Consider the following 12,488-nt stretch of genomic DNA (forward strand, 5'->3'; position numbering starts at 1 on the left):
GAGAATGGGCTAGTTGCACGAGCAACATGCTCTACTCCGCTGAATTCATTATGCCCTACTTCACTGAAGTTGGCAAGCGCACCTGCGTTGTTTACTGCGTACATTGGTAACAGACGCCTCAGTGCTGGCGATGGCGAGAAGGGAGATGGAGTCACACGTGGAAGCTCGCACGATTTAAATATACACGTAAGCTTGTGAACAATGCGTTTCAGATCTAGCAGGACAAAGGCGATGTCAGGGTTCCACCGCTTCTCCGACTACTGTGTAACATCCCCAACGTATCGAACAAAGAGTTCTTTAAGTAATTCTAAGAAATGGACGACTTAACAACGATCGGTATAACCCCTGCCTCAGAATAAGCACACACTCTCAAATCAGGTTCAAATACGAACCTCCGGTTGGTAAAATGTATTGTCTGTGGTTCATGACCCGCAGCACTGCGCTAACGATGCCCCATGGGCAGTGAACGAGATGACTAATCAAGTACTCGGTCCAACTTCAATGAACAGGTGGGGTATGGTGCTCACATTGTTCCTGGTCCTTGCCAAAAATCATGTCCAGTACGCGTCTCATTCGGGCATCGATTTCTGCGTGGGTTTCCCTCACTTCAGGGTCCCAGAGTGTGTCTTCTTCTATGAGCTCCTTTTCGATGTCGAAGTCAGGGAAAGTTTGTTCGATGTAAGTGCGCGTTCTTCGCTTATCACAGGTATGGACGCCCGTTGTTTCTCTAAGATTCTATAGCGCGAGTGAGTAAACCTAGCGAAAAAGTCTCGTGTCTTGATACCTCGATAATCATAGTTCGCTGTGATTGAGGTATAATGGAGTCGAATGATATCTTGTTTGTATGGATAGCTCGTGTCAGAGGGCTGCAGTAGAGCTTCTCCGGAATGGGAATGCCGAATTTACGTTCTTGTTTCCATGCGTCATGGACCGCTTTTGCCTGATCCTTGCCAAGCGTCGTCAGTTCCGGGTCCGCTATAATGAGTTGTGAGGCAGCGCAATTCAGCGAACAGGTGATGTTACTGACGTCCCCAGATCAATTCTCCATCGCCGTTTTCCTTCGACCAATAGCTTGATGGATGTAGTCAGGTCAGGGAACTTCATTGAAGGAAGAGAACGGTGGAAATGCACTTGTTCCATTCCTTCCGACGTGGGAGGGGGTTGTTAGGATAGAATGACACTACAAAGTAGGGCCTAGGTCGCACCTCTGTGCCGTACTTCGCCTCGGCTACGTTGTCTTGTGGGGAAAAAATTATATCAATTCTTGAAATGTTATCTTCAACGACATGAGATCCTCACGAAAGCCTTCACCGTGTCTGCCCACGAAAAACACCTTGTACTGCGTACCGGCGGGAGAGGACGTATTAAGCTGATCGATCTTTTGCCTGAACGTCTTCCATCGACCATCGGAACGATCTATCAGCCCGAATCGAGGAGGAAGCTGGAGTCCAAAAACTGGAGTTCAAATCTTTATGTTCGACGAAAATACACAGAAACTTACAGCCTTCAATACGAAGAACGGGATTATGCGTCAGCCAAGCGAAATCCTCATGGTCAAACACTACCTCGCCTAGACCGTAACGAGCGCCACCTTCTTGCATGAAAAATCCTTCGACCACCTGCCATTGGACTCATTCAGTCCTCGACCACATATGATCTCAAAAGACACGGATCGTAAAAGCTAACCTCATAAGACCGCTGGGACATGGTATATCGGGACTCCAGAAGAGATACTGACTCTAAGCGGGTAATTACTATAAGAAGTCATCTCCTTCCTGTATGGTCTGTCTCACGAAATACTACTAAACAATCATGCGCACTTTGGGGCAACTTCTGGGTTCCTGTTTCAAGTTGGTCGCCAGGAGGTAAAATTCACACCCGAAGTTCCCGAACCGTTGAACGTGACTTGGCCCTTTCCTCCGATGAAGCCACGAAGCGATATCGACACCTCCCAAGTCGAAGGGAATGCTTCCTCGGAAATAAAACACAGGTTGCTCAGCGGTCTGCAATCCATGCGGTCGAGCCGCATCTCGCAGTCGACTGGCAAGCCCTTTGGGGGTTTCGAAGCCGAGCTTGTGTCTCGGTTGCGACTAACAGAGGCATCTATATCGTCGAAGACAGAGGAACCGGAGAAACTTGAAGGCCGTGTCGTTTTCCAGGTGATTGTGGACGAAGGTGCCTTTTGTTTCTGATATTATTCGCTGTGCTTATTGACAAATTCTCAGAAATGCTTAATGGTGCTGAAAACATGCACGGTGGATGTTCGGCCATGATGATTGACATGCATGTTTCTTCTCCTCCTGTTGCCAGGAGCTAATGTAGATACGTAGCTGCTCGACAATGCCCATTTACGTCCTTGGGGCCTCGACACGCGGTCATGGCATATTTGGCGTATCACAGTCTTTGAACATTGTCTATCATTCACCAGCATTGTCGTATGTTCAAATATCACATCAATCACTTTTTGCTGAATCATTCTGTCAGGGGAGACAAGCTACGCGTTGTGAGCACAACACTCGCCGTTGGTGGCCGGGCGCTCTCAAGTCGTTGTGAAGTGAGATTCTTGCAGTCTCACACTCTTGCTCCATCAGCTCATGTCTGGCTTCAAAGATATGGAATGTTACGCGACACCGATTAGTAGCATCAGCTGTACACATCAAGATGGTTCCGTCTGAACCGAAGGTATCTGAATCTGCCAAACTCTGACCTACATCATGGGGCGGTCACGAGTTTAGTGATTTACACAATTACACTGTATAGTGCGTTGCATTATGAAAGATGTTCAGTCTTTGATTTGGACGCAACATGTTTGTATATATTTGTGCCCAGTGTAACTGTCACGTGCACACTCTATCTCAATGACTTCAGTAGAGGATTGTTATTATTAAGATAGGCTTCACTCATACCCATCGACATCACATGATGTGACATTCCTGTGACATTCTGTTACATTGTGTGACCTTCAGTGTGCAAGGAAAAGATAACAATGCTTGAAGCTTCTATCATCTATTGAGGTATCTGGAGGTATACTAACAATATGTTAGAGTGTTTAGGACATGAATTTAACAAGTGTTGTCAACCAAACCTGCATCTGTCAAATCTCGCATGATTGTCTCAGGCAAAACTTGATGACCATGATACTTCTTTGAGGCCCATGCCACTCAGTGCTTGCTTGCCATTTAGCCCTTTTCTATAGGCATCCATAAATCTCAATGAGTGAGCAGAAAAACTAGCATATCATAGTGTCAGCATGCTACCAATGGAACCATGATTCACAACAAAGACTCACCAATGAATGGCAAGCAGTGGAACTGAGTCCAAAGACTGAAGGGTGTTGCATTTGAGATCAACAATGCAGGAAGTTCACAATAAATTTGTTTTGAGTAGCCCCAACATTGCTTGATGAAATTGAGCTCACAGTGAAACTTAGGGACATCAGTAAATTCACACATTCCTTAGCACAGCTTATTTTGAAAATTAAAACTTATTTTTAACTTATCTATAATTATTCACTTTGCTTTGAGTTTGACAAGTCAAGTAAGGAAGCATGTGGAATTTAAGTGCTGAAAAGCAGTGCAAGGCAAGATCAATTACCAATGCTGAAACAAGCGCTGCAAGTTGCAATACATTATTATCGATCTACTACTACTACTCATGATTCGAACTCTGTACTCGTCTGAACAAAGATCTCGAGTGCAATCTGGTACGTCCTCAGGCTTTGGCTTGTTGTTTGTTTGTTGATGACGCTGGAACAACAGATAAACCAAGATCGATGGACTCCAATGTGCGTTGCGGGCAGGAGCGAAAATGCTGGTGGACAGAGGCTGCCGCTTGTGCACTCGCAGAGGTGAATGAGGATGTGGGATGGCAGGTGGACTCAGAGGTCCCACTGGGGTTGTGGGAGAGACTGAAGAGGGTCTTGGGGCGCAAGGGTCGAAACTGAATGCGAGTGCAGTGTGACTGCAGGTTAAGGTGAGTGGAAATATTACAGCAGACAAGCTGTGAACTTACCAATCTTGAAGTTGATATTATTGTCTTGGTGATTCGGCATCTGGGAGCTGCGGGATGGACCTGTAAACTAGTGTTTTGGTTGATGTTAGTAGTTTAGAGTAAAACACAAGAGCACATTCAGCTGCATTGAGGGTGAACAACTTACAGTCCATAGAGGACATGACCTCCTTGAACAACACTGTGTGTTGCTGATGCATAAGCCACCTGGACTTTGTCCTCGAGAACTGACAGCCTTAGAAAGGGTCTCTGGGTGCTGAGACTGTGAGATGAGCTGAGGCAGTGGGGTCATAATGAATGCTAAGCAACTCCTGCGCCTGCTGTTGTTCAAGTGTATGCATTTGATCCTCAAATATTTTCCATTGCAATAACCTTTGGTGCTCGTGCTCTAAGCGCTTCAGCTCGACGCGCTTTGGGAAGGAAGGTCAATTAGAAGGAAGATCAGAGAAGTTTTAGTGGTACAAGGTAAGCACTCACTGAGAATGAATGCAACAGCACGACCTTCCCATAAGCCAAGGGCCATGATGGCACAGTGGACACGCCTGAGGAAAGATCCAGCTTCGTGGTGGTGATGGTGAGACTCAGCTTCATGATGGCAATAGACCCACAAGACGGACCAATCAGGAAGAAGCTCCTTGACATCACCTGAATTTTCCTTCTCAGAGGAGCTGGCCTGGATGGTTGATGTAATGGGTTGCATGAACAAGGGAATAGGAAGATCAGAGAAATTTTAGCAGTACAAGGTAAGCACTCACTGAGAACAAATGCAACAGCATGACCTTCCCATAAGCCAAGGGCCATGATGGCATGGTGGACATGCCTAAGGAAAGATCCAGCTTCGTGGTGGTGATGGTGAGACTCAGCTTCGTGATGGCGAGAGGCTAGACCCGTGACTGCATGCCTCCTTGATGTGTTGGGAATAGTTGTAGACAACTTGCTATTCACGTTGTTAATACGTTGTTGTGTCAGAAGAAAGGGTGCATACCTCGTCTGAAAATATCTGGTAGATGTGAGTGTCCATTGTGATGCTGTCATATCCATCGACCATCAAGCCATCCCAATCACTGAGACTTTGGAATGCATCATGAATGAGCTCGACAGTATTACTTTCTGTGGATGAGTTGTAAGGATATCTATAGAATCCAGTCGTTAGTGGTCAAAATTAGGATGAGGGCAAGGTCCTTGCCTGATATTCCCATATGAGTCTTTCCAATATTGCTTCATGACTGTAAGCATGTCATCACCATCAAATCCAGCAGGTCTATAACTCATCAATCCAGCTGTATAAACTAGGATAGAAGGGAACTTACTCATTCAATGGGGTTGATGTAATGGGTTGTGTGAACAAGGGATTAGGAAGGATATGAAGTTCTCCAGAAACAGGACCAGAAGCTCCTTGATATCGCCTGAATTTTCCTTCTCAGAGGAGCTGGCCTGGACAGTTGATGTAATGGGTTGCGTGAACAAGGGAATAGGAAGGATATGAAGTTCTCCAGAAACAGGACTGGGGGTACTGTGTCAGCGTCTGCGCAAGTTTTGACTGGGTGTTCTTCATGCGATGTCCCAGGACCTGACCATTAGCAATGGACTGAGAATTGGATCAAGAACCCACCTATGTAATCCAGTCAGGACGCTATCTCAAATGTGTGGTGGTCAGCATATTTGTTGACATAAAATGAGCCAAAAGTGTCAAGAGAATGATAAAACTTGAGGGAGTGAGGAATGTACTCTGAACCGTAGATAGCTATCAAGTGTGCTGCACGGAAGACCGTCTCGATGTGAATGACAGCAAGGTTCCTCAAGCTGTCCTCATGAAAACTTGGAGCGACCATCCACATGCCAGTATCTTCATCAGGGCAGTCACCAATCTTCTCAAACCACTGTATGAGAGTGCAAGGATATACTTCCCAGTTGTGCTTGAATGAAAAGAAGCATATGACTCTCGCAACTTCGAGTCCTTGCATCCCTTCAGCATCTGAATCAGTGTTAATGAACACGCAATCATTGCGCAGGTACTCGTTTCGCCAGAGTGGACATGCACGGATATGTTCGCATCACATGCCACCAATGCCACTCAGATCACTGGGAGCATAACACGTTGCAGCAGCAGAATTGAAGACCTGAAGCTTGCCTTCATGTCGAGGCAAGCTAGCAGCTGGGATATCTTTGGGGTTGTGGGCATCATCCAGGTTGAGCTGAGAGAATAGAAAGTACCAAATGAGGTGTCATAGATCTGGAACAGCAACTTTATGTGCCAATGCTGCTACTGTCTGTGCCCATTTTCGTTCTGTGAGATACAGTGGTGAGCATTGAGATTGGACATTGCATGAGATTATTTATGAGGAGTTTTGGTGAGTGCCACATAAGCAAGCACTGTTGGACCATCAACTATTTCAGCATCATCAGTATCGTCTGCTTGTTGCAGTTCAATGATGGGGGCATCTGGTTGCAGTGCAATAGCAGGGGTGTCTGGTTCGTTTTCATCTGCTGTTGTATATGACTGTTGGGTATGCGAGAAATTTGAGAAAGAAACCTTAAACAGACTTACCAAGAGCAGCTAAAGTACTTGATAAAATTGTGCCAGTGAGCATCCCTCATGCATCAAAGTCCGCATGGGATGCTGCGAGCTTATCAAGGCACTGATTGGTCACAAGCATCTGACCAAGAGCATTGTGCCTGTTCGACCACCACCAAGGCTCCTTTACGGCCTTGATGTGCTTTGATTCTGTGATCGATGAGCACAGTCTGTTAGGGGCACCGAAGAGTCTGATCATGTCAACATAATGAACCATTGAGTGCTGATGGGGGAGTGAGAAGGTGGGAACAACGTTTTCAAATATTGTGTGATATCAATGAAAATGACCAAGTGCATCTTGAATCTGAATCAGTGTATCTTTGGTAATGACATTGCGCTGGACAAGATAACAGAATTCTAACAATGCGCGAAACATGCGCACCATGTCTTGAGGTACATGACCTTCGATAGCCAGAAGAAACACTTTCATGAGTGCTTTGGAATCATTGCCAGTCCACTGTTTAAAATTGCAGCCTTGAGGGAAACATCATAGACCAGAGAATGATGGTACAGCAGCAACTCTGACTTATTGTTAGATAATATCATTGAGTAAATGAGTAAGTTGACATACCTGCGATCTATGTTGCTCATGATCTCCTCTGACCATTTGGTCCTGTGCATGGCCTTGAGGTACTTTGCTACCCAATCAATGAGATGGTCTTTGAAAGCCCCTTTAATTAGCTGGTGGAGGAGGTCAAATGACAGCAACTCATGAATGTCAGCTCGGGGGAAGTCATTAGTGAATGGCTACACAAAATAGATTAGTCTGGTATTGGAGAGCGGCTTGTTCGACTCATGACGAGATCACCAATGAGACCAAATTCATCCCACAATACATCTGCATGTAGCTCATTGATTAAGAAATCAGTAAACTTGCAGGTGCGGTAGGTGGCATCACCATCAAGGTTTGTGTGAACTGCAATGCATCTACACGAATTGTTAGTGTGAATGGATACTGACTGCAAGTGCCAATACTCACTTCAGGCACCAATGTTTGACAATACAGGATAGCACTAGTTGTTCTTTGTAATCTGCGATGTATGGTCCTAGACTATATATGATGCGCTGAAAGTGTCCATCTCCACAGTGCATGACCTCATACTCAGTCATAACAGGTTTTAGACTGGAGAGAATCGCAGACAATGAGCTGTGGAACAGCTGGCGGCAAAATATCCGAAATAAGTCATCTTTCGAATGCGTCTTGTCAGCTGTAAGACAGGTCAGATGAGGCATAATGAAATTTAAATATGAACATATGTACTTTTGGGTATGGCGAGGAAACCGATGATGACAAGAGCATCATGATGCGTGCGTCGTATGTTGTTGCATACATTACTGATCGAGGCATAGAGGGGGTAATACTCATTATTACCAGTGCCCAGAGACAGTAGTCTTGTCACTACTGAGAATGATTGGGATCAAAGCAGATCTGTGTGTTTCTGGATCTTGCAATATGGTGTCCTTGATGGAATATTAGCTATATTATGAGCAATACCAGAAAGAGATGGAGGACGTACTGCCTGTTGCCATGCCCAGTCTCCGGACATGAAGTCTTTCCATTGGCGCGTCTCGTCTGATGCATCATATTCACAAAATGGCACATAGTCAATTTCGTCCTTGTAGGTAGGGTTAGCAAGTATATTGTGCGCCATTGCACAAGGGTCCCTATACCAGACCTCAAATTCTTCGTCCATCCAAGGTGGGACAACCTCGGGTCGTTCTCCTGTGTATTGTGCAGAGAAACACTGCCAAGGGACATCACCAAGCTGTGTTGCATCTATGACATTGTGCAGATCTTTGTGATCAGCGAATGGAGGGGTGTTGTGGTGTTTCACAAGTGTCACTGCCATCAGGTCACACAGGAAATCCAAATTCCTCGCTGACATGTGGCATCTTTTGAATGCGAACTCTGCCACCTCGAATTCGATTCTATTGCGGTATGGGCTCCAATCATTGGGAGCCTTCGGTGGCGCAGGAGTTGGAGGGGTACCATGTGGCAGAAATGTCCCATCAGCCATGCATGGTCGTCCTAAGCATATATTTGAGTCAAAAACAGAGTATTCAAACTTGAATGAAACTTACCATTTAACTTTGAATGGAACGTGCGATAGCAATGCTCGCTCGTGTCAGTGAATTCTGCATCGGTGTTTGAATCCTCATGAGTTGGATCAGGGAGTATGGGAGATGATGGCCGGGGTGGGGGTGAAAAATCCAGAGGGGGCAGCGAGAAATCTCGAGGGGGCGGTGACAAATCTCAAGGGGGTGGTGACAAATCTTGAGGGGGTGGTGACAAGTCTTGAGGGAGGGAGGGTGAACAAGATGGCTGGGGATGATCCTGAGGGGACAGTCCTAAAACAGGTAAAGTTGGGTGAAGCAAGTGCCTGTGTTGTGTGAGACCTGACTGGTTTCGAAACCAGTGTGAGCATCCTGGAACTGGGCATGGAAGCTGAAGCAGGTGGTGAGCACGATGGGAAGGCATATGTGCTGTGCTGGGATGTTGACAATTGAAGAAGATGTCAAAGGTGGACACATTCTAGGTTTGGGGTGCAACCGCCCATAATTATCGGCACCAATGTGACAAACCAGTTTGATAATAAAAGCCAGATTTGGGGCCCAGACATGAGCAAACTGTACCGAACAGGTTTTGGCGAACATTGATTTTAGTGCTACACTGGAAATGTGGTGGTTAACCTCAGTCTCACTGCATCAACGAATGAAAACTAGTACTCACAGTGCGGAAAGATTGGTAGACTATCTCCTTGTCGGAAAGGTGTTGGTGAACCATGACATCGATGTCTCACAGGCAAAGTGTTGGATTGGAGTGCCTGAAAAATGCTGGAGACTCCCAATATTAATGGCAATGGCAAAATATTGCGCTAGTATATTAGTAGGTACATCAGAGCAAAGTAGGGTCATATGTATTTATTCAGAGTCAGCTTAGGCAACATTTTTTGGAGAGTTGTGACAAAACTCACCTTGTTGTCAGCCACCACTAGTCAAATTTTCTCTTTCTTCAGCCTCCCAAACCCTCCATTGATACCATGTCTCAGCCTGCCAGCACAGTTTTGAAACGTGTGACGACCTGAGCTAAAAATGCAACTCAGCATCCAGGTTATATCCTGACCAGGGGCGAAGGCCACGTAAAGAGACGTACCAAAGCTCAAAAGGCCACTGATGATCAGTGCAAAGAAGAGGAAAAGAGGGCAAGTGAAATGGCTGAACTTGAAGCACATAACCAGATTGCTGCTTTTCAGAAACAAATGGAGACAGATCAAGCCACTAAACGAGCTGATGCGCCAAAGCCTACTCGTCCCCGCCCACACCCTGTTAAAAAGGCTGTAAAAGCCACGGAGACCTCCAACTCGACTATGGCTGAGGATAAGGCTGTTAGTGCTGATGGTAAGGGTGGTAGAGCAGGAGGTAAATTAGCAACTGGTGCTAACGTCGAACATCCTGAGAGTGATGCTGAGGAAGAGGTGTGAGTGCCAGGGTCATGCAAGAAGAAGGAGAAGAGGAAAGTGTTACCAGTGAAGATGCCAGTGAGAGATGCAATCCAAGCTGCGGGCCTTATCGATGAATCAACGATGGCACATGATGATGATAAGAAGCTTGATGATGTGTAAGACGTTTGCTTCTCAACTATGTTGCACCATCTCACTGAAACAGCTCTTTTCTTTTTCAATCTAATGGTCCATGATGATAGCTCTACTAAAGATTATGGTATTGCTGCCGAGTGCATCTTGGGTTGGAGGACTGATATTCCTCCTGCTGGTTCAAAGCCATCCTCCGGCTTGAGGAAAAAATTATCTACGATGCCTTCCAACTTCTCTAGTACTGCTCCCTCCTCTAAACTAACTATGGGGAGTACTATTAGTAGCGGTGGTGCCCCACTCACACCCATTGACACAATCGCCGATGCTGGGGCTGACAACGTGGCAGATCGTTTTACAACCCTATTTGCAGACAATGATTTGGACGAATCAGTCGAGCGCTCTCAAGCCCTTGCCCGTATGTCTAAACCAAGGGCTGCTCAGGTGAGTTCAATTACCCAGTTCTTTTTATTGCGTTAACTGCATTACCAGGGAGTCAAGATTTCTTCTAAGGTTCCTGATACTTCAGTACAAACCATTCACACCTATCAAAACACCAATCTGACTCCTTGACAGCTCAACACAATTCAGTCTGACGTTGTTGCTGATGATGAAATGAATGTTGAGGCGGCTCCCCCAGTAGTAGCTTCCCTCATTAACTATGGATCTGACACCAATATGGAATCTGACCTTGAGCCTCCTCCTTCTATGCAAGTCCCCAGAGGATATTATGATGCTGATATCCGTCGAGCTGCAGCTCTCGCTCAAACTCAAACATCCCACTCTACCATGACAAGTGTCAAGCGCAAACTCATAGATATCCTGACCAATGATGACGAGATCAAGGATGCCCTGCCAGAGGACGACCTGATTGAGGACAACTTCATGGTCAATGACAACTTCACAGATAATCATGCCTTTGTGATCAAGGAAGATGCACCTTCGTCTGATATTGAATTTGTGAATCACGTCAAGCCTGTGGTGGTCAAGATCAAATCTGAACCAGTATCCTTGTGGGTCACTTCTGCGGTAGTAAGCTTCGGTTATTATTTTTAAATCATACTAACTACAAATTATGTAGACTAATGTTGGCGTCAAACACAGAGCTCCTGTGGCAAAGCGGACAAAGTCTTCTATCACACACACTCATAGTCTTTCCAGCATCTCGAGTGCTACTTCTGGCGCTGTGCTGAAATCTGTAGAGGTGGAGATCCTCCCCCATTCTGCTTACAGGATCAAAAACCTTCCTGGAGGTCCTCGGGCAGTCACTAGGTGGAGCTCGGTCTTCATTCCTACCCTCATTTCCGCCATTGGGGATCAAGACAAAGTTTGGGGCTGACTCGAGTCGGAGACGACACTTTGCACTATTATGCAAGACACTTGGAATGTGGTCTACAAGGATATACCTCACATGGTCACCATTGATGGGCTGGTTATGGCTTTAGTAAGTCATTTTTGATGCATTTCATATCTGATTGTGTTTTATTTTTTTATTAGGCTACCCGGCGGCTATCAGAGTGGCACAACAGTGTTGGCACTACTGCCATCACAGTACTTATGCACTTCATGTCATCACAGGACGATGTGGAGACTGACGAGGATCGCAAAAATTTTGCAAAAAACTTACGTCTCAAGTTAGCTTTCTTGTATGGGACCATCACTGAGGACGGCAAATTCAAGCAGCCTTTTCAATCTGAACTCCTCATTCAAGTTCTCATACAGCATAGGTGCACTACTTGGGGCGCTGTTGACAACCACAGGACGATCACACATGCAAAGGGCGCCCTTAGTCTTGCCACTGCAGCAGCATGTATATTCATTCTCTCGTCATACCATGACTAACTCATTTCTTGTGTTTCAGATGGAATGTGCCCTCGATATTTTCAGCAGGGACACACGCATCAGTGAACTGAAAGTCAACAGCAAAGGAAAGGCCATCAAGGTCCCACACACCATGAACAAAGCCTCAGGCAAGCCCAGTAGCGCTCTCAAGGCATTTTCAGACACAAACTATGGTGAGGTGACCAGGGGATACATGAAGTCTATCAACCACCTCTGAGAGTCGGTCATCTGGGACATCTGGGAGCGCACCAAGGACATTGCCATGAAGAGGCATGGTGCGCCCGCCGCTCTTGACAGCGAGGATTCCAACAATGAGTGTGCACTCATCTATGACAACTGGTAGTACCGTTTCATTGTTCACTACTATTCCCTAACTGATGATTTTGTAGAGTCATTCACTACTACTAGGTGCTGCATAGTATTATTGAATCTCTTGCGCTTGTTCTTGCTTGATGTCTATATTTCGCTACTTA

The 12,488-nt window shown here is 45.9% G+C and overlaps 5 protein-coding genes across 5 annotated transcripts; 2 read left to right on the forward strand and 3 right to left on the reverse strand.

Annotated features, from left to right (window-relative positions):
• Window positions 1–369: 369 nt before the first annotated feature.
• Window positions 370–1,761, reverse strand: BJ212DRAFT_1572158 (phosphoglycerate mutase; the record flags this gene model as incomplete). Its single annotated transcript, XM_041342071.1, has 8 exons — window positions 1,687–1,761; window positions 1,563–1,619; window positions 1,300–1,441; window positions 1,132–1,237; window positions 1,028–1,071; window positions 785–975; window positions 528–735; window positions 370–437 (listed from the first exon to the last, which is right to left on the reverse strand). The coding sequence occupies exons 1-8, from the start codon at window positions 1,705–1,707 to the stop codon at window positions 370–372; spliced, it is 837 nt and encodes a 278-aa protein (XP_041184908.1). The 5' UTR covers window positions 1,708–1,761.
• Window positions 1,762–1,819: 58 nt separating this feature from the next.
• On the forward strand, window positions 1,820–2,906 carry BJ212DRAFT_1417728 (HotDog domain-containing protein). The gene is made up of 5 exons (XM_041337575.1): window positions 1,820–2,175; window positions 2,226–2,283; window positions 2,331–2,435; window positions 2,485–2,554; window positions 2,611–2,906. Exons 1-5 carry the CDS (start codon window positions 1,923–1,925, stop codon window positions 2,704–2,706), a joined length of 582 nt encoding a protein of 193 aa, XP_041184909.1. The 5' UTR covers window positions 1,820–1,922; the 3' UTR covers window positions 2,707–2,906.
• A 971-nt stretch (window positions 2,907–3,877) lies between these two features.
• Window positions 3,878–4,708, reverse strand: BJ212DRAFT_1490733 (uncharacterized protein; the record flags this gene model as incomplete). Its single annotated transcript, XM_041341469.1, has 4 exons — window positions 3,878–3,960; window positions 4,012–4,078; window positions 4,381–4,418; window positions 4,486–4,708. 4 exons carry the CDS (start codon window positions 4,706–4,708, stop codon window positions 3,878–3,880), a joined length of 411 nt encoding a protein of 136 aa, XP_041184910.1.
• A 925-nt stretch (window positions 4,709–5,633) lies between these two features.
• On the reverse strand, window positions 5,634–8,433 carry BJ212DRAFT_1451172 (uncharacterized protein; the record flags this gene model as incomplete). The annotated part of the gene is made up of 14 exons (XM_041338825.1): window positions 5,634–5,888; window positions 5,913–5,983; window positions 6,074–6,203; window positions 6,249–6,295; window positions 6,575–6,601; window positions 6,671–6,806; window positions 6,915–7,057; window positions 7,079–7,104; window positions 7,155–7,330; window positions 7,384–7,510; window positions 7,563–7,791; window positions 7,845–7,944; window positions 7,970–8,028; window positions 8,079–8,433. 14 exons carry the CDS (start codon window positions 8,431–8,433, stop codon window positions 5,634–5,636), a joined length of 1,881 nt encoding a protein of 626 aa, XP_041184911.1.
• Window positions 8,434–11,670: 3,237 nt separating this feature from the next.
• BJ212DRAFT_1293403 (uncharacterized protein) lies at window positions 11,671–12,232 on the forward strand (the record flags this gene model as incomplete). Its single annotated transcript, XM_041332165.1, has 2 exons — window positions 11,671–11,919; window positions 12,035–12,232. Coding segments are annotated over 2 exons (447 nt in total), but the record flags the coding sequence as incomplete, so codon positions are not given.
• Window positions 12,233–12,488: the final 256 nt, after the last annotated feature.

Source organism: Suillus subaureus (assembly GCF_016647635.1).
Source record: "Suillus subaureus strain MN1 chromosome Unknown BJ212scaffold_521, whole genome shotgun sequence".
Lineage (NCBI taxonomy): Eukaryota > Fungi > Basidiomycota > Agaricomycetes > Boletales > Suillaceae > Suillus > Suillus subaureus.

What these genes read in the sequence shown, in the direction of transcription:
- BJ212DRAFT_1417728 (XM_041337575.1), top strand. Translation starts at nt 1,923, where the DNA reads ATGAAGCCACGAAGCGATATCGACACCTCCCAAGTCGAAGGGAATGCT. An exon ending in CCAGGTGATTGTGGACGAAG is followed by an intron (nt 2,176 to 2,225) that starts GTGCCTTTTGTT and finishes ACAAATTCTCAG; the next exon opens with AAATGCTTAATGGTGCTGAA. An exon ending in CGCTCTCAAGTCGTTGTGAA is followed by an intron (nt 2,555 to 2,610) that starts GTGAGATTCTTG and finishes CTGGCTTCAAAG; the next exon opens with ATATGGAATGTTACGCGACA.